The 25,944-nt window shown below is 42.2% G+C and overlaps 1 protein-coding gene across 6 annotated transcripts in view; it reads left to right on the top strand.

The window, feature by feature from the left end:
- Positions 1-25,944, top strand: part of CYSLTR2 (cysteinyl leukotriene receptor 2) — a 103,516-nt gene that overhangs the window by 17,389 nt on the left and 60,183 nt on the right. For 2 of the 6 annotated variants that reach the window (XM_045978463.1, XM_045978461.1), the window contains exons 2-5: positions 10,442-10,744; positions 11,417-11,461; positions 15,492-15,563; positions 18,541-21,832. In XM_045978463.1, coding sequence (XP_045834419.1) covers positions 11,427-11,461; positions 15,492-15,563; positions 18,541-19,579 — 1,146 coding nt within the window. In that variant the 5' untranslated portion in view covers positions 10,442-10,744; positions 11,417-11,426 and the 3' untranslated portion in view covers positions 19,580-21,832. Of the gene's footprint in view, positions 1-10,441; positions 10,745-11,416; positions 11,462-15,491; positions 15,564-18,540; positions 21,833-25,944 lie in introns of those variants that run through there. The other 4 variants (XR_006814934.1, XM_045978462.1, XM_045978464.1 and 1 more) reach the window with 4 other exon arrangements.

Raw genomic sequence — 25,944 nt, 5'->3', positions numbered from 1 at the left:
GAATTTATTCTGGGGGGTTTCTGAACTTTCTCGGGACATCCTGGAATTTAGTCAGCAGGTGGTTCAGGGAGACAGACCAATGGGCTGTCTCCTCCTTGCCGATCCTGGCGGTTGGCTGAAGGATCTGAGGAGAGATGGCGATGGGGGCTGGAAAGTCTGGTTACAAAAGAAACCACTTGCGTCAGACAATTACGGTGGAGAAAGTGCTCAGAGGACTTGGGAGCCCAAAGAGATCCTCTTGGCCCTATTGTGATGCCTGCTGGTGAAAGCCTTCCCACCCTCGTGGTAAGGGCTTGCTCAGGTCTTCCCCCAGATGGGAAATGGGCCAGATCCTGGGTTTCAAGCTCGGGGTTTCAAGCGACTCCAGAAACCCTCAGCAATCCTATGAACAACCACACGTTGAATTTTTGGGCTGCCAAGCTCCAGGGCGAGCCATGCACAGGTTGTTGGGATCTGGGAGGACAGGGCTCTATGAGCGTTGTGACTTCCAAACGTGGAGTCCTAACTAGAGGATGGAAACTAGACAGTGAAACTCTGCATTGGCCACGAAGCAGAAACTCCAATTATCCCTCAGGGTGAGTTACCAAGTCCTAGGACTCTGGCTGAAAAATCCCTCTGGCCCCAGAGCTGTTAAGGAGAATTTCTGCGGTAGAGAGAAAATGAATTAGAGAATTCCCTCTTCAGGGAACTTGCAGAGCCGTAAATACTATGGAGCATTTACTGGTTTACAGCAGATCGGGGCCAAAGTGTTGACTTCTAGGCTATGAGGCCTGGGGAAGTGAGTGGCATTTGGAAGGCAAAGTGGCATTAGCCTGGTGCTTCGTGAAGTGACTTGCACTGTGGGGCACTTTGATGCACTTCGGGAGAGACAGGGCAAAAGAAGGATGGGAGCAGCAGAATGCTCCAGCGTGCTGACTCCTTGGAAACCGGGCCCTGTGTGGTTCACTCCTCCTCCCCGTCCCCCATTTATCCTGGAGGCCTGGGGACCAGCTCAGCGCCTCATTCAAAAGATGTCGCAGTCTCGGTTCTTTTTGCTTTCAGTTCTGTTTTGGTCTCTAAAACTTAAATTTACTTGATCCCTTTGGGAAAAAATTGGAAAGCACAAGACTGTTCTGAGGAGGCAAGAAAGTGTACGAAGGTTTACGTGTCTGCCATGGCATTTGGGGCCAGTTTCAAGAAAGGGCTAGGCTAGCAGGCTCGCATTCCCAGGATCAGGAGCTCGGTGATACTTCCCTGTTTGGGGGGATGTGTCAGTTCAGCACTCTGGGGCCTCTGGGGTTTCGAGGGTCAAACATGTAGAATCTTCTGATCCAGAGGACTGCGTCCTCTCCGCCCAATTTCAGGGGCTCTCAGTCTGTGATCCTTCGAAACAACGACTCCCACATGGTGCTGTCGTCCCAGCCCTGGCCTGCGTGCCGTTCATGCGTCATCGCCCGTCATCCTCACAGCAGCCCTGTGAGGGAGCGACTAGTATCATCCCTGCCCCCATTTTACTGAGGAGGAGTTGGGGCACAAGGGCATGAAGTGACTTGCCCAAGGTCACAACACTTGTGAGTGAAAGAACCGGCGCTCACACCTGGGATCTCTGCCCACACCTGCTGCTCTCTGCTGTTTTCCTGAAGCACAGACACCATATTTATTTATTGTTGCAACCAAATCATCTCTCAGCCTTGCTTTTATATTTTTACTAATGCCCCGAAAGCCTCGTCCCCTTTTAAATCATTTCTCTAGACCCCAAATTTGAACTTTAATCCTAATAGTTAACATCGTGGAGGGCTCAGACAGTGTGAAATACCTCACGCTCATTCTGCCGTTTACAGACAAGGAAAGAGAGGCGCAGAGAAGTTACATCACTTGCAAAAAATCCCCAAGCTGGTAAATGGCAGATCTGGCTCCATGACCTTACCCCAACTCCCTCCTCTGAATATTTCTGTGAGCTATAAAAAGAATGTCCTATTTGCCATTCCACAGTATGCAGTAGCTCTAGGGGCTCAAATCTAAGTTATAATCTAAAGTTGTCAGAGAAAACGAAGAGCATTATTGTTAGGGGAGAGTAGTGAACTGCAGCGTGGTTATTAAAGCAGAAGCCTCACACTGTGGAGAACTTCAAACCCACGGTGACTTGGGGGAGGATGTAGACATCAGTGAGGGGGAGAGGGAGAGGTCTGACGGGGCCAAGAACTCACCTGGACCATCAAATCCCATGGGTCGGCGATGTTTTGACTGGTTTAATCTCGCAGTGGTATACAGGTCAGGGGAGGCTAATCGTTTCTAGGCATCAGCTAACAAAACCCAGGGTTACATGGTGCCTTTGTATGTGGAGAGGAGGGATAGAATTCAGGGCATGTCATACAGAAATGATGGTGATAACTCTGTCAACTGATTGGATGTGAGATATTAAAGAAAGAGAAAGATGAAAGAAAACATCCCCCAAGTGGTCACCAGCCATCTTGCTCCACTCCGGCTGCCATAACGAAATACCACAGACTGAGTGGTTTAAAGAACAGAAATTTATTTCTCGCAGTTCTAGAGGCTGGAAGTCCAAGATCAAGACGCTGACAAGTTGGGTTTTATTCCGAGACCTTTCCTCTTGGCTTGTAGGTGGCTGCCATCTGGCTATGTCCTCTCACATGGCAGAATGTGTTTCTTCTCCTAGGACACTAGTCCTATTGGATCAGAACTCTACCGTATCACCTCATTTAACCTTAATTACCCCCATGAAAGCCCTATCTCCAAATACAGTCCCGTTGGAGGTTGGAGCTTCAACATGTAAATGTCAGGGGCTCATGTTCAGTCCCTAACACCAGCTGAGTGGGTTTGATTTGAGAGGAAGGACAGACCCAAGTAAGATCTGAGGTAGAGACAGAATCTCCAAATAAGGCTATCCTCTAGACAACCAGAAATATAGGAGCATAGCTTAGGTTAGAATTCAGGAAAAACCACTTAAATTTTCTGGATCTCAGAGCTCTTTTGCTTTATTTGTAAAACTGAGATAAAAATGCTAACTCAGCCTATCTCAAAAGATAGCCAAGTGGAGCAAATGAGGTAACTGAGAAAAAAAAAGTCTTTGTAAATTATAAGATGAAAATATGGTATTTTCATATGTAAGCGACATCTGGGAGTCGGAGGCAGAGAGATGGGGTAAGGTCTCCATGGTGGGTGAGTTCTTGGGGGGTTATAGAGAGAGGTGAACTGAGGACCCTGGTGGGGCTCTGGTGGGGTCCACAATTGGGTAAAGAAGAACCAACAGTGGATTCGGAAGGGCTGAACAATCACAAAATGGGAAACCACAAGGACTTGGGACCACAGAAGAGAGAGAAGGAATGGAGGTTTCACTGATAAGACCTGAGGATCAAATTCTAGAGTAGCCGAGAAGGAAGTTTGAGAAAGGGCAATAGAACCAACTTTTAAACAGAAACAGATGATCTTATCCTAGTCCCCTGTGATGCACAGGCAGCTCTCATGAGGTTGTGGGGATGGGGCGGGGCAGTGACTGCTGTAAGTTAAAAAGAGGACGATGAGAAAGAAATGACAACAGTGAGCCCGGAGTTCAGGGAATTTAAGCATGAGAGGACAAGCAAAAACAAAAATTCCAGTAAGTCGCAGGATTAGGTAGAAGAGAACACTGGCGTTGGGTTGACCATTCGCTGTGTGGAGTGAGCATATTCTTTCCTTTACAATTCAGAACAATCCTACAGGCTCTCTTGTTTAGCCTCACTTTGAGGGTGAGGAAGCCGAAGGGCGGAGAGTAAGAGTTATGCCCCTGGAAAAGTGGGAAGGTTGGGAGTCAGACAGGCCCGCTAGCAGTCAGCTACAGAGTACATTCTAAGCCTAGAGGTTCGGGCGGAATGAGTTGGAAGAGAGAAAGAGAAATGCAGAGAGGAGGAGACCCAAGTCACAGGAGGGAGTGTGGTTAAGGGTCACAATCAAGGTGTCTCCAGAGAAGAGAATACTTGCAGCTTCCCCCCCAGACTCAGAATCTACCTCCAGCAACATGCCCTTCACAGCAACAGAACTGGACAGGGTCCTCTCCCGGCTCAGCAGTCACTGCTGCCCCTGTCCTTGGGTTTTCGCCTGACCCCTCTGGTCACTGATAAACTTCTTATTGCAGAGTCCTCTGAGACTTTTTATCCTCACTGACCTCCTGCTCCTTCCACCAGTCTTTCTCCTGGTCTCCTTAACACTGCATTCTTGATTCATCTCTTTTGGTTTGGGTTTGGCCAACCTTTCTCAGCCATCTTTCCAGGCTCCTGTTCTCTGTCTGGCTCTGGCTCCTAATTGGTGACTCCCCCACCCCCAACCCCCAACCCCCAAGGTCTTATCTCTGGCCCTCTTTCCTTCTCTATTCTCATGCCCCTGTGGGAGGTCATTCAACGTTTCTGGCTTTAGTCACCATCAAGTGCTGATGAACCACAAACTCAGCAAGCTCCCTTAACCCTTCCACCCCAGCTCTAGACTGCAAGGGGACAGTTTCATTTACATGTGTCGCAAAAGCCTCATACCCAAAATGTCCCTAGTTGAACTCATCCTCTCCACCCCTCCCCTGCCCCAACCCGAAAACAGCATCTTCTTATGTCCTTTTTATTAGTGGGAGGCACCATTCTCCCTGCAAAGACCTGAGAAGATTCCCCTCCCCACCGCCACTTTCCTTGACATTCCATAACTGGTCCATCCACAACTCTGGCCACCTCTCATTTTCCTTTATGTCTCTCAGTTCCATCCAGATGTCCACCCCCTCTGCCCTGGACAATCCGTTGCAGTCTCTCTGAACCTAGGCTTGCCTCCTTCCCAGCTGTCCTCCACCTGCTGCCAGAATCACCCTTCTAAAAATACACATCTGCTTTCTGTAATTCAAGGGCTCTTATTGCCCCCAGAATAAAACCCAAACTCCTTTGTGTGGATGTAGGTCACTCTCAAACCACCCTCTGCCCAACTGATCCTCCCTTTCGTGCTTCCCCTAGGTTGTTATCACTTGCCGTTCCCCAGACTTGCCCTGTGCTCACAGCAACCAGTCTTCACACAGCCTGGTCCTCTGTCTGGAACCCCCGGCCCCTCTCCTCAGCCAGCCTTTCCCCTTAGTACCTTAAAAACACTCTTGTTCCCCAAGGCTGTTCCCTACAGCATTTCGTTCTGATCGCCCTCCTCACCTGGTTTTGTCTACTATGTTTCTGGTTTATTCACCACTCTGGGGGTTCCTTCAGGTCTAAGGTTGTATTTTCTTCCGTGTCAGGTACACAGGACCCAGTATTTGCAGTGCAGAGAGAGGCAGAAGAGCTTTGTGACAGAGAGCTGGGAGCGGGGTTTAAGCCCCATCCCACCACTAAGCGACAAGTGAACTTGGGCACACGAGCTATTCCATATCTTTGCACTTTGATTTTCCTCATCTATAAAATAGCCAATTCAGACTACCTAGGGATATCTGGAGACTGAGTTAACACGCAGAAGGAGCTTTGCAGAGTGCAGACCACAGAGTAAACACAGTACGGGTTGGCTGCTGCTTATTCTGAATGAGTAAACATTTGTGACTGATGGAGGACGTGAGCTTTCCCAGAACCCTCAGGCAGGTCTGGCAAAGGCGGGTATCTTGAAGTGAGGGCAGTGAGGGTAGCTGATGAAATCAGACAACTAAGGGCCTGATGTTAACTTGATGGAAGGATTTGCACTGTGGGAGTTAGAAGTCCCAGAGACAGTGGCCAAACAGAGGACCCAGAACGTCACCTAGTGGTAACCTGGGAGGCTGCTGGCAGGCAGGTCTAGAGCTCTCCTGTCTCGGTGCTGATGGCTTAGAAAAATCCCATCATGAATTCTTCATAAAGATGATGCCTGGGGCACGGACCTTTATTCTCCAGAAGATTCTCCATTCTTCACTGGTTTATCTCAATCTCACAGCCTCCGGTTGCGTAATGCTTATCGCTCTCTGCTCCCCGGGGCATGTGTGGGTTGGTCTGTCTGAGTGCCTCAGTCTTCAGATTCTGAGACAAGTCCCAGGCCCAGACCTCAGCACTGAAGTCGAGTACACCTGTGGGCGCACAGTCCCAGTTGGATCTGATGGGGGCGGTGGAGGAGTGGGGGGCACAGGGGGAGGTACTCTGTGACAGGGGATCCTTAGACCCTGTCAAAAAATGGGTTATTCTTTAAAAAAAAAAAAAAAGAGTACTTTTCTAAGTACAGTTGAAAATATCTCTGTGACGTTTTGGACAGTTGCAGCTTTGCTCTGACCGTGAAGACATCCCAAACATCAATGGAAGCTATTCCTCTACAGCAGATTCTTACCACACAACACATGTGGCTTTCTTCCTCACTGAAATACGGAATCCCTATCTCCTGCAGCTTCTCACTGTTTCCTCTGTCTCGTTTGGTCACCAGTAAAGCTGCAGGAGACAAAGCCTTAACTCTTTCTTTGTTTTCTGGTCTCCTTTTCAGTCTAGGAAGCTGTGTACTCCTCTCCCACCAAGGCAGTGGAAATTAGGCTGTCAGTTTATTTCCTAATTTTCCTTGAATTTACCTCTTCATGTATTTCTCAGCTTCCTGTCACGTACTTAATTGGTCTGGCTGATTTTTATAGCCACAGACAGCAAACGATTTCTTTTTCTTTTTCTTTTTTAAAAACAGTCCAAATGGTTGAAGTGTGATGTGGTCAGTTGTGTTTGATATGGGCAGGGAAGAACAATCAAAATGTTTTAAAGGGTTCTCAAGAGAAAGTGTTGAGCTAAATGGAATTTTGGAACTGAGCTGTCCTGCTTTTAGCCTGTGGCTGGTAGCTGGATGCGGCTTCTAGGAAGGGTATCCATGTATTTTTTTTTCTTTTTCTTTTTTTTAGATTATTTATTTATTTATTTGACAGAGAGAGAGATCACAAGTAGGCAGAGAGAGAGGAGGAAACAGGCTCCCCGCCGAGCAGAGAGCCCGATGCGGGGCTCGATCCCAAGACCCTGAGATCATGACCTGAGCCGAAGGCAGCGGCTTAATCCACTGAGCCACCCAGGCGCCCCCCATGTATTTTTTTCTTAAGCTTTCCAGGGATTAAGATGCTCTTGGAATCGAAGCTCTAGCTTCTGTAGGACATCCTCTCCCTGCAACTGAGGCTGTTGGTCAGCCACCGACCACTCCCACTCCCCTCCAGTCCCCTCAAGGGCCCAGAACCAATCCCAATCTCAGGCAGAGGAACAGAAACAGCTCTGGAACTCAGTTACCCTGGGGGATAATATGATCCTGACTTTGTGCCTTGGCTCTAAAGTTGGGCATCTCTCTTTTTTCTGAGATTTGGTCTCCACCTCATTAGGGAAAATGGACCCCAGTCTTGACATCTTTGGCCTGAGCCTCTGTGCCAAAGCCCTTGGGCTCTCCAAGACTTGGGGCCTCTGGGACTCGGAGCCTCCAAAACCCAGGGCCTCTACGACTTGGGCTTCCAAAACACAGGGCCTCTAGGACTCAGGCCCTCTAGATCTCAGGCTTCCAGGATTCAGAGCTTCCAGTACTCAGGGCCTCTAGGACCAGGGCCTCCATGACTCAGGGCCTCTAGGATTCAGGCCTCGAGATTCAGGGTCTCCAGAACTCAGGGCCTCCAGGAATCGAGCATGTCAGGACTCAGGGCCTCCAGAACTCAGGGCCTCCAGGAATCGAGGATGTCAGGACTCAGAGCCTCCAGAACTCAGGGCCTCCAGGATTCAGGGCTTGCTTATATTGACCCTCTCCTTGCACCATGGCGTGGCTCTGAATGGTCTTGGAGCTTACAGACAAACTTCCCCATGAGTTCTGCCTTGCTCTCCAGTTGCTCAAGGAGTCCCTGTTGCTAGGGTCTGGTTTTGATTCCCTCACACCCCTCAGCTTCCTGGTGGAAACACCTGTTACCATCTTTTATAATGACCTCTTGTCTGTGGTCACACCTACTAGATTCCATGCTCTGCCTATGATGAGGGACTTTCCTCAGCATCCGTAGCTGACAGTGTCTCTGAATGCTTGCCACACCCTAGTCAGGGAGGAGGGCAGGCTGCTTCCCAGCCTTCCCCAGCTGCCATTCTTTTTTTTTTTTTTTAAGATTTTATTTATTTATTTGACAGACAGAGATCACAAGTGGGCAGAGAAGCAGGCAGAGAGGGGGAAGCAGACTCCCTGCTGAGCAGAGAGCCTGATGCAGGGTTCGATCCCAGTATCATGACCCAAGCCAAAGGCAGAGGTTTTAACCCACTGAGCCATCCAGGTGGCCCCCCGGCTGCCATTCTCATTGCAATTCACAAGTCCTGTTGGTCTTGAGACAGGAGCCGTGGTCTTCATGGTCAAAAAGTCTAAAGACTGATCATTTTTAGGTCCATTTCTACTTTTTCCAGATTCTTCCCTGGTCTGTTAGATATGAGCTTTCCCTAAGATTCTATCAGAATCCTGGCTCCAAGGTTAGGGTCTTTAAGACTACAGTAGATTCTGTATGGTCATATGGATAAGACTCCATCCTTCCCCCACCCCCCACCCCCAAAAGCCATTTGTAATGAAACCCCTGGGAACATGGGAATTCCTCTGGCTGGTCATATACCAGTCTTATTTCTCATGCCTTGTCTCTTTGTCCCCAAGGCTCTGTTTGTTGACCCTAGTTCTAGTGCTCCGCCCTTCCAGACACGTAATTTTGACATTGAATCCAGCTCCAGGCTTGCTTCATGGACTTGGGTTGTGCTGCCTGTACCACCTCTAGCATTTTGGGATTTGGGGTTTGATCCTTCTGTCCTAGCCCTGCCAACCAATAGAAATTTTAATTCCCTGTAAGATGAGTTCAAACACTGTCTCCAAGTTCCTCATTTTGCTATATTCCCTTTCCTCAGTTAGGCTTACAGAATTCCAGCCTCTGTGTGACCATCTTTCTGAACTGCTTCTCTACCTTGAGCTGTCTCCTAAGCTCTAGAGCACGCTCTCCTCATCCCAGCTGATGGCCTCACCATTTTCCCTAAACCCAAGCAAGAAACCTCAGACTTGCTGTTGAGACAGATCAAAAACAGAGAGCTGTGATTCATGTCATCACAATGAAGACCCTATAGTCCTCTCCAAAATAAGAGGTGGCCCTCAGCTCTGCATATGAGAACTCTCATCTTGTCAGTCTACTCCTAGGCCTAAAGAAATCAATTTACACAAGTCCAACTCACAGGGAAATAATTTTTAACCCAGAATTCTTGTTATTCTGATTTGAATGTTGATAATGGGAAGTTCTATGTTCCCTTTATTATAACCTTTCAGCTCATGATTCAAAGTCCACCCTTCCAGAGAGGCCTGAGGAAGCAGATGGGTTATTAGAAGGCTGCCTGATAGAAATGGACTGAAAGCAAAAGAGTGGAGGTGTTTTGAGAGATTTTCATCATAACCTTGTCAGAAAAATCCAAGAGTTGTCAGTATTTCTGTACAGTATGCCCTTCTAGTAAACACAAAGAAGAGTCTACTTTTTACACTTCATACGAAATGAGAACTGAGGTCTTCATCCTTGTGGTCAGTGGGATGACATATGTCGAAGCGAGATCATTCCCACATACATTCCTGAGGGTGGAAGAGCAAGGGGGCATTTATCCAGTACCAAGTACTGTGTGAAGCACGCGCACTCTCTCTCTCTCATTTAATGGTTACAACAACCCCATGAAATCAATGTTATATATCCTTGTTGTGGGTTGAATTATATCTCTCCAAAAAGACAGATCCAAGTCCTAATCCCAGGTACCTGTGAATGTGACCTTATTTGGAAATAGGATCTTTGTAGATGGATTTAGTTAAGATGAGGTCCTACCGGAGTAAGATGGGCCCTAAGCTGAAAGACCTGGGTTCTTGTAAGAAGAGGAGAAGACACAGAAACATAGAATATGTAGTAGGAAGATGATGTGAAGACACAGAAGAAAATACCATGGGAAAGTCAAGAGATTGGAGTGATACATCCACAAGCCAAGGAAAGCCAAAGATTGTTGGTAGCCACCAGAAGCTAGAAAAGGCAAGGAAGACTTCTTCCCTAGAGGCTTCTAAGGGAGCATGGCCCAACTGACACTTGGATTTCAGATGTCTAGCCTCCAGAACTGTGAGAGAATACATTTTTGTTGTTTAAACCTCCAGGTTTGTGGTACTTTGTTAAGGCAGTCTTAGAAAATTAATACAATCTCCATTTTACAAATGAAGTAATGCATGCTCAGAAATGCTGGTTTTCCCAGAAGTAAGTGCTTAGAACTCCCCAACTCCAAACACTTGAACACTTGCTGGTTGAACTGGTCCATTGGGTGGGGGTTCTCTTTCTCTTCTATCAAAAATTCCTGTTCCAGAAAAATTATATACTAACATCAGCATTTCCCTGTAAGTAAGATTGTGTAGAACATTAGTTCTGTGGAGTATTAGAATGTGTTAATGTGCACAAGAGTTTTTAGGATCAAAAAAAGGGAAGGTTACTGTGTGTAAATCAGGCTTTCTTTTTTCTGTCTTTCTGCAGGACCCCTATAGAGCCTTTAACGTGCATTATGAATCTCCAAGAGAAGAATACTAGAGGTTACAATATTTTGCAAACTGATTTAAACATGGAAGGCTTGTCTTTTACAGAGTATCCTATGGAATTCATATTCTGTGGAAGATACTTTGCGAAATGCTGAATTAAAGAAAAAAACTTTTTTTTTTTTTTGGTACATCATTTACATGTCAACCATGTTTTCTGAGTTACACCTTCACATAAGTGTCTGAAGGAGAATTGAGAAACATCCTTGACACATTAAAATATATTAACAACCCATCTCTTTGGGTAGGTTAATTTAACTAATGTTTTACCATAACTTTTTTATTCTTTAGATCTTTATGTGGATTCTCAGAGTCAATGTCTTCTAGCCAAGGCCATTGGGAACATACCTGTTATTGAACAAAGTTGGGTCTGTTGACTTGTGTCAAGGGGGAATGCACGTGAAGGGAAACTGGGGCATTTCAGAAAGAGGATGTTAGGAATTATAATAGGGTTTATGCTTACATTGGATAATTTGGGGGTAATATTCAAGGAAGCAGGACTTTTCAGGAACAAGCATGGTTAGTTCATATAACAGACTCTGAAAAATAGGGACCCATACTGTCACACTCCAATAATGAAAACATGTCCCCTGATTCTCCTGTTCTTTTCTAGACATCCAGCAAGGTTCCCTATACCCATACCTTAAGTCTTAGGCTGTTATGTAATATTTATACAGGTGCAGTAGTAAGTGTTTACTCTAGTAGAAAATTCTCTTTGGCTAGTTAAGGAGAAAGTAAGGACTGCGTGATTATCTGTGACAACTCTGCCTAACGAATTTACATTTAAACCTGGGCTTTGTCAAAGATAAACAAAGCCAGATGTTAGTTAAAGGAAGGACAGATTTTAATTGGTAATATACTCTTACAGTAGAGAAAAGAGCCCAACGTTAACTGTACTCAACTTCATTTTTTACAGAGGTGAGTGGATGTTTTTAAGGAAGAATGAAGGAATAGAGAGGAGGTAAACAGGCGTTCAGCAGAATCAAGGAAGTGAAAAATTACAAAAAATGGGAATGAGAGGTTGGCCCACGTGAACTGCATCTGGGTTTGCTAACTGACATTTTTGAAGCTTAGGATCCTACCCTCCCTAAGGGAGGGAGACAGGAGGCCTATCTTCGGGTGTTGGCTGGAACAAACAGTTAAGTTCTTTGAATTGCCTTGAGCTTTTTCAGGTTCTATAAGAAGGGGAGGTTATGGTCATCCTAGAGATGTAGCCCTAAGCTGTTAAAAAAAAACTCTTAGTCCTTCATTTTAAAAAGGATTTTATTTATTTATTTGACAGAGAGAGAGAGAGAGAGCGTGCGCACAAGTAGGCAGAGAGGCAGGCAGAGGGAAAGGGAGAAGCAGGCTCTCCACGGAGAGCACGGAGCCCAATGCAGGGCTTGATCCCAGGACTCTGAGATCGTGACCTGAGCCAAAGGCAGCCACTTAACCGACTGAGCCACCCAGGCGCCCCTCTTAGTCCTTCATTAAGGAGGGCATGTGATGTAATGAGCACTGGGTATAAGACTGAAGAATCATAGGCCTGTACCTCTGAAATCAGTAATATAGTTTATGTTAATTGAATTTCAATAGAAAATATTTAAAAAAAAAGTGTGGCAAACATAGGTTGAGAAACCCTCATAAACTGTATGACCAGTTGTTGCATATTTATGTGGTTAGCCTAGGCCATCTACTCTTCAGAAATGTTTTCTCCTCTGTCCTACCACTAATTCTTATGTGTTTGGGCATGAGGCAAAGTTTTCTGGCTTAGAGTCATGTTACATCCTTACTGTTTACACAAGCAAATTTGTTTTGTGTGTTGTAGTAGAAAATCTATCAAATGGGAAAACAATTGTTACATTTTATTTATAGGAAAACTGTTCCCAGACAACAAAATAGCATTTACAACCTACTGTCGTTTTTGTAATTAAAAAAAAAATGTTAACACAGAAAAAACAAAAACCAAAAACCTGTTAGTCCTTTATTCAAGTAGGAAGCCTAGCAAGAAGAGGGCTTCGAGAAGACCGGCTAGCATTTGATCAAGGAGCAAGTCTTTGTCAGGTTCCAGAGCAGAAGTTGTATACTTTAAATACATAATGCTCTCCAGGGTCAGAAACAAGTTATGAGTGATTCTTTCCAATTGCATTGTTCCAGCTCTGGTGGTTGGTTACCTATTATGCACACCGGGCAGTCTGTTATCTCTCCTGAGAGAGACTTCTCTCAATTAGCCTGTGCCTGACTCTCTCAGATGTAACTTTTTAGGGAAACATGATTCCTGGAGAGGTGGTAATTTTAAACATCTGATGTCCTCTAACGATGATCTTGAATACACAGGGTGAAGTAGTGTGTGGCAGGTGGGTATACCTCGATGTCTCCATAAGAAGTAGACAAGTGGTAACCGGGAATTTAAGATTCATTTCTCACAATAGGAATGAGACTTCTTCTTTATTTGAGTATCTGTGGTGGAGAATCCTTGGAGGTGGACAGATGCCTTTAGTGGAGTCAAACAGGTCCTGCAAAGCAGGCTGGAAGGTTGTTGAAGAAAATAAAGTAATGATTTCTACCCAGGTTAAACTCAATCTTTGTTCCCACTCCCAAAGGGTTAGGTTTTGCTGATAGGGTTGTAAGGACTTCAGCAGAAGCATTTTGTTGATATGGGGTCAGTATATAATTTTGATAAGACTGAAATTAGGGTTAATTATGTGAGGAGAAACTTAACTATCAGAAGGGATAGAGAGAAGAAAATTTACATCTTGAAGTATTTTTCATTTGTTTTTTTTGTTTTTTTTTTTTTTAAAGATTTTATTTTATTTATTTGACAGAGAGAGAGATCACAAGTAGGCAGAGAGGCAGGCAGAGAGAGAAGAGGAAGCAGGCTCCCCGCGGAGCAGAGAGCCCGACGCGGGGCTCGATCTGGGTGGCTTAGGTAGTTAAGTGTCCCTAACTCTTGAGCTCAGGTCCTGGTCTCAGGGTTGTGAGTTCAAGCCCCACATTGGGCTCCATGCTGGATGTGAAATCTACTTTAAAAAAAGAAGAAGAAGAAGGAGGAGGAGGGGGAAGAGAAGGGGGAAGGTTTTACAAATTAAGTAAACAAATTAAGCAATTACAAACAAATTAAGAGGAGTTTGTAATCTGAGTTTCTAAACTCAGGTTATTTGTGGGTTCTAGGGGGGTTGATCTCATTGCCTGCAATCAAGGCCAATGGAAATACTTCAGTTATGAGAAGGTTGAGGGTGTTAGAATGCCATTCGTTCTTGTTACTTTCCTGTTGTCTGTGGATAAGGACAGTGACGTTACTAAGTAAAAGTTAAAGCTTTATGGTTCTTTGATGACTCTATCAGTGAAATGTATGTCTCTTACAGAAGAGACAGGTTGGGATTCCCAAATTAAGCAATTTTTTTTCTACCGAGCTCTGTAGCAAAGAAAAGCCTTAACACACTCTGAGAATGAACAATAACCAGAACACATTCATAGACCTTCTGGAGATGTTCAAAGGAGCCTTGGGACTGTGGATGTCCGTGTTCTGCCTTTACAGACTTGCTAGAATTGTGTTGATGGCAGATGGGGCATACATGGGAGCATCCTTAGCGATAGCCTTCAAATTACCCTGCCAGTGTTGGTTTAATACCATCACCAGTTTATCTCTGCTGTTACAGGTAATATCATGAAGCAGGCTTGGTAAACTCTACTTTTATTATAGCTGTATCTTTGGGTAATAGCAAAGCATCTCAGCGTTCTTTGATCCATCGTTTGCTTTATAGGGAGTCTTGTAGTATCAGGAAATCTCTATTCCTAAAGTATTTTGAATTCATGAATGAATCCAAAATCATATTCTCTGTATCAGTATAAATATTTGTTCTTTTATCCATTTGTCAGCAAGTGTGAGTAAAGGCAATTAACTTAGTCATCTGAATATTTTATTTCAAGGTAAAGCTTATATTTCAAGGATAAACTCATGTCACCAACAACATAGCCTGTTTGACAATTTTATTTTTCTTTCTAAGTATTAGTCAACCAACCAACAAAATTAAATCAGGGATATGCAAGGGAGAATCTAGCAGGTCCATGCAAGGTATGGGCACCTCGGTTACTAAGATAACGAATCATGGGCTTTTATATACATATTATATACATATATATGTATATATGTGTGTGTGTATATATGTGTGTGTATATATATATATGTATATATATGAGGAAAGGAGGGTAGCTTGGTTTCATGTTACAGCAATGGATGGTGATGTTTTAAGGGAAACCAACAAAATTGTATAAGAGGTTATGTGATCGGCTGAGAAGTCCCAAGTCATTTCTATCAATAGGAAGTTCTGTACAACAGGGAAACTATTTATTTATTTTAAGTAATCCCTACACCCAATGTGGGGCTTGAACTCAGGACCCAGAGATCAAGAGTTCCATTCCCAGCGTACTGAGCCAACCAGGTGCCCCCAACAGGGAGACTAGTAAGTTTAGTGGAGACCATAGAACTAAGTGGCAAAGTTGACTTAAGGCCTCTAGAAGCTTTGCTGAAGCTCCTGTAGCTCTTAAACAATATGGTTACACGGTGGCTGCTAGTTAAAACATTAAATTCTTATGACTTATCCCAAAGTAAGAATGTCATAAAATTAAACTTTTAAAAAGGATTCATGGTCACCATTCCTTTTAGTTAAATACAATTTTATATGTATAATTTTAAATTTTAAACAACTTAATGGAAATGGTGGAATATTGCTTAATTCATAAATCCCATGGAGGAAATTCAGTTTAGCCAATGGAAAATCAACCCTGGCCTTGTTCAAATCAAAATATTGTGCTGACACTAGTTGTCATATACTAAATTAATTTTTTAAAGACTCTGAAACATGCCAAAATTGGAATCTTCTTTTAACTTGTATATAGTGCCCTTTCTTTGTTTCCTTACAACTGTAATAATAAAAGCTATCAGTGTAAATACACATTTAGTGTCCACAAAATGAAATACGTCTTAATAAATTTGTCTTCTTTTATTTCAGACATTTCACCTGCTTATCTAGACCATATGTTCCTAGAAATGTGCACAAAAAGAGTGAGGGACTCTTGATCAGGTAATCATTCATTTCCTAAGAGAGGGAAAAAGAGAAAGAGGAATTGAAAGAAGAAAAAAAAGGCAATGAATCATGGAACACTTCATCAAAAACTAATGATGTACTGTATGGTGACTGACATAACATAATTTTTAAAAAAGGAAGAGGAACCCTTTAGATGAATATGACATTAACACTAAAAAAATACAATTTTTACATGAATTATATTGAATATTGAACGAGACTTGAATGCATGAAATAAACCCTGCTTGGTTGTGGTGCATTATTCTTTTTGTAATATTGCTAAATTTTATTTGCTAATATTTTGCTAAGAGATATTGTGTCAGTATTCATAAGAAATATTGACTTGTAGTCTTTTGTTTTATACTGTGTCTGGTTTTGATATCAAGGTAACAGTAGCTTCATAAAATAAATTGAGAAGTGTATCCTCCCCTCCCATTTTCTGGAAGAGATTTTATGGAATTGGTGGTAATTCTTATTTAAATAAGGTAGAATTTGGTAGAATTCTCCAGTGATACCACCTGGACCTGGAGATTCCTTTTGAGAGTTTAAATTGTAATTTTCTCGGTAGTTTAAATATCATTTTATATTTGGTGAGTTGAAGTAGTTTTGTTTTGTTTTTTAAGGAATTAGTCCATTTCACCGAAGTTATCAAATTTATGCACGGAGAGGTATTCATAGTATTCCCTTATACTTTTGATGTTTGTAGCGTCTATAATTATGTCCCTTGCTTCATTCTTGATAATGGCAATTTGTGTCTGCTCTATTTTTACCTTTGTCTATCTTGCTATAAGTTGGTTGATTGTATTGATCTTTTCAAAGAACCAGTTGTTTCTTTCATTGATTTTTGTCTATTTTTTTTTCTGTTTTTAATTTCCTTGATTTCTGCTTTTACCTTTATTATTTCCCTTATTTTGCTTGCTTTGGGCTTATTTCACTTTTTTTTTTTTTTTAAGTAGGCTCCATGCTCAGCTTGGAGCCCCATGCAGGGCTTGAATTCATGACCATGAGATTAAGACCTGAGTTGAGATTAAGAGTTGGACACCTAAACAACTGAGCCACCCAGGTTCCCTGAGTTTATTCCACTTTTAAAGGATTTTTTTTTTTTTTAGCTTCTTGAGATGGTAACCTAGATGACTGATTTAAAACTTTTTCTTTGGTCCTGTATGCATTTGGTGTTATACAGTTTTCTCTCAGCATTTCTTTTGCTATACTCCACAAATTTTGATATGGTACATTTTCATTTTTATTCAGTTCAGTACATTATTGGTTTCCCTTGAGACTTCTTCTTTGACCCATGGAGTATTTAGAAGTGTGTTGTTAGTTCCCCCAAATTGGGGGATTTTCTATATTTCTGCTATTGATTTCTAGCTTGATTACATAGTAGTTATAGAGCACACTCTGTATGATTTCAATTCTTTTAAATCTGTTGAGGTTTGTTTTATGGCCCAGGATGTGGTTTATTTGGGTATATGTTCTGTGAGCACTTGAAAAAATGTGTCTTCTGCTGTTGTTGAATAGAGTATTTTATAAATGACAGTTGGTTCCTGTTGGTTGATGTTGTATTTGAGGTGTTCCATATTCTTGCTGAGTTTTTGCCTATTTGCTGTATCTGTTATTGAGACAGGGTTTTGAAATTACCAACTATAACAGTGGTGTGTATTTCTCCTTTCAATTCTATCAGTTTTCCTTCATATAGTTTGCAGCTCTGTTGTTTGGTGCATACACATTTTGAGCTGGTATGTCTTTTTGGCAGATAAACTCTTTTATTATAATATAATGTCCCTCTTCCAGAATTTTCTCTGTTCTGAAGTTTACTTTATCTGATATTAAAAGCCAACCCTTATTTCCTTTGATTAATGTTTGCATGACATGTGTTTTTCATCCTTTTACTTTCAACCTGCCAATAGTATTATTTGAAGTGAATTTCTTATATAAGCATATAATTTATATATATATGAAATCTGTATTTTAATTGGCATCTTTAGACTATTTATGCTTAATGTAATTATTTTTTTGTTAGAGATAAGTCTGCCATTTATTGTATTCTTCTATTTGCATTATTTATTTTCTTTTTCCTATCTTCCTGGGGATTATTTGAACACTTTTTAGAATTCTGTTTTGATTTAGCTCTTTTGTATTTGAGCATATCTCTTTGTATCGCTTTTTAATGGCTGCCCTAGGTGTTACATTACACATATGTCACTAACCACAGCCTATTGACATCATCATTTTACCAACTCAAGCAAAGTGTGGAAAACTTACCTCCTTTGTGCCCCTTTACCCTCCCCCAATTACAATAAATTATCTTTAAAAATTCCCCTACATCATATCAAATCCATCAATGTTAGAGTTTTTGTTTCAATCATTAAACATAGCTTAGACTCAAAAAGAGAAGAAAATCCTATTGTACTTATATATTTTTGCTTTTCATGTCTTACCTTTTTTTTTTTTTTTTTGATGTTCTTAGGGTCTTTCTTTTATTGATTCCTTTCTGTCTAGAGGACTTCTTTTAGCCATTCATTTAGGGTAGGTCTGCTGGCAACAAATTCTCTTAGTTTTCCATCATCTGAGAATGTCTTGACTTCTCCATATTTGAAGGGTATTTTTGCAGCATATAGAACTCTGGGTTGGTAGAGTTTTCTTTTAGCACTTGAAAATTTGTGCCATTTCCTTTTGTCTTCCATACATTCTGATGAGACTTCTGCTCTCTGGTAGATTTAGCTGCAGTAATAGCATAGGCACTGGGCCAAAGGTCTCCCAAGTTTGAAGCTTTGGCTTTAACCAAATAAATTAATGTTTATTTTGCATTCTAGAAATTTATCGTGACATATAATGGAACATACAGTAAAGACTTTTCAGATATTTTTTGACTCAAGTGGCAAAGAAAAGCTAGTATTTCTCTGTTTCATTAAAATCTGAAAAACTGTAAGTAGTGAGCAAGAAGTAACTTTTTGTGTGTTTCTTTTTAATCTAGGATGGAGAGAAAACTTATGTCCTTGCCTCCATCCACCTCCCTACCAGAAATGGAACCCAATGGCACCTTCACCAGTAACAACAGCAATGAGAACTGTACAATTGAAAACTTCAAAAAAGATTTTTACCCTACCGTGTACCTGATAATATTTATCTGGGGAACCTTGGGAAATGGCTTTTCCATATACGTTTTCCTGCAGTCTTATAAGAAGTCCACGTCTGTGAATGTTTTCATGCTAAACCTGGCCATTTCAGATTTCTTATTCACAAGTACACTACCCTTCAGAGCTGACTATTACCTCAGAGGCTCCAATTGGATATTTGGGGACCTGGCCTGCAGGATTATGTCTTATTCTCTGTATGTCAACATGTACAGCAGCATTTATTTCCTGACTGTGCTGAGCATCGTGCGTTTCCTGGCAACCGTTCACCCCTTCCGGCGCCTCCACGTCACCAGCACCAGGAGTGCCTGGACTCTGTGTGGGATCATATGGTTCCTTATCATGTCTTCCTCAGCAGTGCTTCTGAACAATGGCTCTGAGCGGAATGGCAGTGTCACATTATGCTTAGAGCTGAATATGCGTAAAATTTTTAAACTGCAGACCATGAACTACATTGCCTTGGTGATGGGCTTCCTGCTGCCATTCTGCATGCTCAACATTTGTTACCTGCTGATCATTCGAGCTCTGTTAAAGGTGAAGGTCCCAGAATTGGGCGTGCGGGTTTCTCACAAGAAGGCTCTTATCACCATCATCATTGCCTTGATCATCTTCCTCCTGTGTTTCCTGCCCTATCACGTACTGAGAACCCTCCACCTGCTTGCATGGGAAGCGGGTGTATGCAGAGACGAGCTGCATAAAGCTGTGGTCATCACACTGGCCTTGGCAGCAGCCAATACCTGCCTCAATCCTTTGCTCTATTACTTTGCTGGGGAAAATTTTAAGGACAGACTAAGGGCTACGCTCAGAAAAGATCACCTACAGAAGACAAAGTGCAGCGTTCCTGTCTGCATCTGGTTGAAAAAGGAAACACAAGTTTAAGGGTTTTGTAGGTAAGGCCTGTTCTTGTATCCTTGTGCTGACCTTCATTCACGCATAGTCTCAAATGACCATATATTTACACCATTTCCAACAAAGGTCAATCGAGTCCTACTTCAAACATTTTATTAGGTGTGTTTTCAGTGGTTGAGGCTAGATGAGAAATGTAGCAGGCAAAATCTCTACCAGTCTTGCAACCTACAATGTCAGACTGGAAAAAAGGGCTTAGCACATTATGTGCTTCTTTTCATCAGATTCTGTACCAGATCTTGGTTCCACCAGGCATTCTAGATTAAGGTTAAGACAACCTCAACTTCTCCAGCTTCTCCAGCTCCTCTTATATCTTCAATCCCTTGAGATATAGCCAGTTAACGAAGCTAAAGGAGGTTCCAGAGCAGATAAGAAAAGCATCCTAGGAATTCACTGAAAACACTTTGTGAAGAAGGTTGCCCTTTAACAGGTCCCAAACAAGAACAGTGAGAGAGAAAGGGAGAGGAGGACTGGGGCAAGAAAGAGCTGGTGAAAAGTAGGGAGAAGGAGATATTTCATTTTATACTGAGACAGAGGCTCTAGCACACTGAAGGCAAGAAAGTTCTCTTTGCCTCTCTCTTGCCAGGAGGCTAGAAAGGATAGGAAGAGTAGGAGGAAGAACGAGGCCGTTGCCTAGGAATAGAGGGATTATGGGTGAAAATACAGAGAAGAGGGAGTCAGTTTTACTCTTGGGATTTGGGTTTGGACTGACTTCACTTCAGTTCTCAGTCTTGCACATTAATCCATTGGGATGGGAGCCAGAACAGAAGAGCTTGCTCTCAGTGTTTGGATGGGCACTGAGAAAGAGTGTGGGGTAGAGGATAAGTTGCAAAGGTTGCAAAAGTAGAAATTCTACTAATATTTTGGCAAAACATGAATAGGATGATTTTCCTTTTGAGGGAGTATAGAAAAGAACTGGATAGTGGGAAGGGGTTCTTTTGTCCACTGAAACAAACCTAGGGAGACTACCAACTGCTACCTCCCAGACCACTGTACCATGAACAATTGAATGCCCTCTCCATGCTGGACAGACTGTGCTAGACATTTCGCATTCAGCAACCCCATTTAACCCTCACACCAAAGCCTTGTGTTTCTATTTCATGAATGAAAAAAACTGAAGCTCGGAGAAATTAAGAAGTTTGTTCAAGTTCACACAGCTCGTAAGTTTTTAAAAATATCTGTGGAGAAGAGATAGCTTGGTGTTTACTCCACTTCTCTCCCTACAAAACTCCAGAAAGATTGGCTGAAGGTCTGAATAAAAGTTCCCTTTCCCCATCAGGCACCTACCCCTCCTCATTTTCACAAGATACTCTCTTTGGAGTTACTGACCTCAGGTAGAGTAGAGTGTGGGAGGGAGGTGGTGATCTCAAGCTAGGGAGAAAGGAAATGTCTTCATAGTAAACAGGAGCCCCAGGGACCTTCCCTTCCTCAGTTATCAGAATGCTGACAGACTCATATCCCATCAAAACAGGTGTCTGTAGGATCCCACTGTGGGGAAACAGTCCAACCCAAGAAAAAGACTAACAAATACAGACTGTTGAGGATTTCCCAACACAAAAGCCAGCACCTCCCTTATTATCTACCTGACAGGGAAGCCCACACTGCAAATAATCCCTTACATTCAGAGAGCATCTAGTCAGCCTGTTAGAGCCTCACTCTTAATTATGAATAATCAATGACGACTGCACTTGGAGGCTGGGGAGGCCAGGGGGTGGGGGCATGAGGCACAAAGGCCCAAACATGAAAAACACCTACAAATAAATGAGAGGGTAGATAGAGAATTTTTAGTAGGAAGGTCTCAACCCTCTTTATCATCCTTGCACTTTTTATCAGAAACCCACTGGAGGATGTGCTCCTCCAAAATAAGTGATTAAGCCAAGATAGGGGAAAACGTGGGATCTAGGAAACAAAGAATCCAACACAGGAGAAAGGTGAAGAAAATAAAATAAGATGTTGGTGGTAGCAGAAAAGAAAAAAGAACTAATTGATTTGCACGCATTGGAGGGATTTATATTTTTCTTGAAGAACTTGGGATGAACTAGTGAAAAAAACATAGAAAAATAAGCAAGGAAAAAGACACTGTGATCCTTGAATGCTAGCAGAAAGAAACAGTTAAGAACAGAAATATAATTGTAGTGCATTATGAGGCTCAGCTGTAAATGATGTTTACACAGAGAATAATGTAAATAACAAAATACTGTGATACAACTTTTTTAAGAAATGAGAGGGCATGTATGCGGGGGAGAGGTGTGAGATGTCTAGATCTCCATCTTCCGTCATAGAAAATGCATAATAACTAAAGCTAGGGAATGACAAGAGCTGTAGAAAAATGTTATTTAGCAACAGGAGCTACAGTCCAGAAGAAACAATGAAAAGGAGAGACAGGAATGGCCTCTGAGGAGTTTGGGGTAGAACAATAGAGTGGAGATTTCTCTTTTCCTGTTAAGAACTTTTCAGCCATCTAACTTGTAAATATGTATTGTTGAAGCAAAAATTAAGTTTAAATTAAACTTTAAAAGTCAAGTGGATTCTGTGGGTTTTGTTTGTTCGTTTTCAAAGAAATGGGACAGAAAAGAAAGGTCACCAGAAATGGGCACTGAACACTGACAGGCGAAAGGAAAGCAGGAAATGGCTAGACTTGGACTTTGGCCTCTGAAGGAAGCCCACCCAGCCCTGCCATGGGAGGGGAGACCCCTCTTGGGATGGCTGGAATCACTTCCTAGGATCAGAGATTATTTAGTATATCCGGATATTTTTTAGAGACAAGCAACAGAAAACCCAACTCCGAGTGGCTTAAACAATCACTATCTCACATAACTTAACATCCAGAGAGAAGTTGGACTTCAGGCACTGTGGAACAGGGGCTTCTGTGAGCCTTCTTCTCCAGGCATCCGCCCTGTCTGACGGCTGAATCCCCCCAGGGGAACAAGCTGATTGCAAGCAGCCTGAGGCTCCATGCTTCCTTTCTTATATCCAGGAGAAGAAACGGCATCTCCTATTCCAAGCATTTAATCAAACTCATTGGGGATCAAAAGGAAGCCCCGGCTCCTAAACTAGACCAAGGAAGGATTTCTCTGATGCAGCAAGGATGGTCAATGTCTACAACTGCAGGAGGGCTAAACCCACTGAAATCTCGGCAGGAAGAAGGGTGGAATGGAACTGCAGAGGCCACATAGCGAGTCACCTGCACCACAAGTGAGGTGGAAAAGAGCTGCCAGCCAGCCAGGCATCCAAGCCCAACATGGCTGGTACCTATGTAGCGGCCCCAGCAGCTCAGGCATGTGAAGGAATGATGTGTTAGAAGAAAGACAAAAGCTAAAATCGGAGTTTATATTGTAAAGTCACAAGGATTTTCAAAAGGTGATTAGAAATCTCAACAACTCTCCAAGGGTAAGCTAGCCCAGATAAAGTTGGGGTACCTGAGAGCAACCGACTTCCTTGGAATCCACAGTAATGGAGGGGTTGTGAGTCATTGTGTCTTTAAATCTGTGGTGCCTGGGCATGTGTATATGTGTGTGTGTGAGAAAGTACATGTTTAATGAATTATTTTTATTTTTTTCCAAGATTTTCCCTTTCTCCAGTCAGGGTGAAGCATCTCATGTGGTAAAGAATGTTGTCCTTGAGGAAGAAAACAAAATGGAATTCTTTATTTACCAAAGTGAAAGCCTAGAGTGTCCCAAAGTTTTAGATACAGTTCTTTTTGTTTGAAAGATTAGATAGCCCCTCAAGCAAGTACACAAATTGTTCAACTCAGAGCAAGGATGTTTGTTGTGTCAGCTTTAGAGGAATTATGATACTGCAACTCTGTTTTTTCCGTGGGGACCTAAGAAGCAAATGCCATTAAGTTTTGTAGCTATTTTGAACCGCCAGTTCTCTGCGTTGGATTTAATTAAGAAGACTTACAATTTATTCTGCAGCAAAAATGATGTCAAACTGGCCAAAAACAGGTTTACTAGGGGAGATGGACAAGGGAGATGGCTTTCTATAGAGCTTTCATTTTTCTCCCTGCAAAAAAGGCTTGAAAGTAGAGACCCTGTTAGGGGAGAATGGAGGTAGGTGGGGAGGAGGTAATCCAGAGAATATGGTGATAGGAGATCCTTCCTCTAAGATATTTTTGTCCCCAAGTGGGTAGGGGCAGCTACTCATGGCTAATAAAAGCCACAAGGAGAGTTTTAACAACAGAGAACTTGTTAAAAAGTTAGTGTGTATTTGAAAGCTCCAATAAGCAAAGAGTATAGCAGACGTGAGAGTCCACAGAGAGTTCAAAGATACATAGACAGGAATGGAGGTTAATTTACATGGGTAGTTGGAAAGGTCTCAGAAGTTTCAGCTGCATGAAAATTCTAAGCCCAGGAACCACTGGTCCCTCTCCTGCTTCCTTGTCCCCAAAGATCCTTGCATGCCAAGCATGGGACAGACATAGCAGGGCCTGTGGGACATGGAAGGAAGCTACTACAACCTGTGTTGGCTCATGTAGAACATCAGGAACTTTGCATAACCCTCAAGTCAGGGAAAAACAAACTCTTGTATAACTCTCGAATTGGAGAACCCGTATAACGACCAAGATGGAATTTCCTATTAGCCTTGTGGGATAGGTGCTTCAAGTCTGCTGTAAATTAATTTTCTTAAAATAAAGCATGATGCTTTCTTTATTCACAAGATCTTTCAAACAAACAAAAATGTCTGAATTAAGGAAGAAAAAAACTGTTACTTCTGTTCTTACTCCCTACGCTAAGAATTAGAATCTTCTTTTTTTTAGATTTTATTTCCCTTTTTTTTCCTAAAGAATTTATTTATTTATTGGACAGACAGAGATTACAAGTAGGCAGAGAGGCAGGCAGAGAGAGAGACAGGAGGAAGCAAGCTCCCTGCTGAGCAGAGAGCCCGACGACGTAGGGCTCAATCCCAGGACCCTGGGATCATGACCTGAGCCGAAGGCAGAGGCTTTAACCCACTGAGCCACCCAGGAGCCCCTAGATTTTATTTCTAAGTAATCTCTATACCCAACATGGGACTCAAACTCACAACCCCAAGATCAAGAGTCACCCAAGCACCCCAGAAATAGAATCTTATTAGTCCCACTACTTATTTATGTACCCCTGATCCTGGAGGTAACCGTTATTCTGAATTTTGTGTTAAAAATTCCTTTACCATATAAATGCATCTCCAAGCAACCCTTAAACAACATAGGTTTTAACCACGTGGGTCCACTTTTATGTGGAGTTTTTTCTATAAATACAGTGCAGTACTGTAAATGTATTTTTCCCTTCCTTATGATTTTCTTAATAAGATTTTCTTTTCTCTTGCTTATTTTATTGTGATACCTATAATACACAAAATATGCATTACACACCATTTATATTTCATCAGTAAGACTTCTGGTCAAGAGTAGGCTATTAGTTAAGTTTTGGGGGAGCCAGAACTTATACGTGGATTTTCAGCTGTGCAAGAGGTCAGCACCCCCAATACTCACATTGTTCAAGGGTCAACTGAATTTAGTTTAGCATGTTTTTGCTCTTTCTAGAAATAGTTCCTACGGTAACAGTTTTTTCCATTCAGCTTTATTTTCTTGAGGTTCAATCATGATACTACTGCTGGTACGAGCATAACATTTAATTATCCACACTTCTGTTAATGAGACAGATTATTGTCAGTGTTTTTCTATTAGAAACAATGGCTCTATGAATATTCCCGTACATGTCTTTCAGTGCGCACATGTAAAAACTTGTCTAGATTATACATTTAGGAATGTGTTCATGATCAACAATTCTATATAATACTCAACTCTTTTCCAAACTGACTTTACCAATTCAAACCCCTGATAGCAGTGTATGAGAACTTCCACGTATCTGTCTTTTTGGAAGCATTTGCGATGGTTAGACTTTTAACCTATTGAAACCTGGGGAGTTTCAAGTGACTTTCACTATGGTGTTCATGTTTCACTGTGATTTTCATATATTATTTACACTTAGGGAGTTAACAACCAATAAACACCCACAAAAGGAAATTTAAAGATTGTACTTTTGGCAAAAGAAAAATGGTAGCAAATGGGCATTCTGAAATGCAAGAAGGAGTAGTGAACAAAGATATAGATAAATATATGGGTAAATCAAGAGTTCTAGGTTGATAGCTAGAGTGACTGTCTTCATTCAGAATGAGAAGTCAGCTGTCCAGTTCCTTTAATAGTGATAGCTACCATTTATTAATCCCAGATACTCTTCTAGGAAATATGTGTGCATTTTTTGTGTAGTACAAGAAATTGAAAATGGTAATAATCATATTTTATAGATGAAAAAACTAAGTCATAGAGAGGTAAAGTAACTTGCTAAGATGTACTT

This window comes from Meles meles, chromosome 14 (genome assembly GCF_922984935.1).
Source record: "Meles meles chromosome 14, mMelMel3.1 paternal haplotype, whole genome shotgun sequence".
Taxonomy (NCBI): Eukaryota; Metazoa; Chordata; class Mammalia; order Carnivora; family Mustelidae; genus Meles; species Meles meles.
The sequence above is the reverse complement of the archived record's forward strand: the minus strand, read 5'-3'. Positions and strand labels throughout refer to the sequence as shown.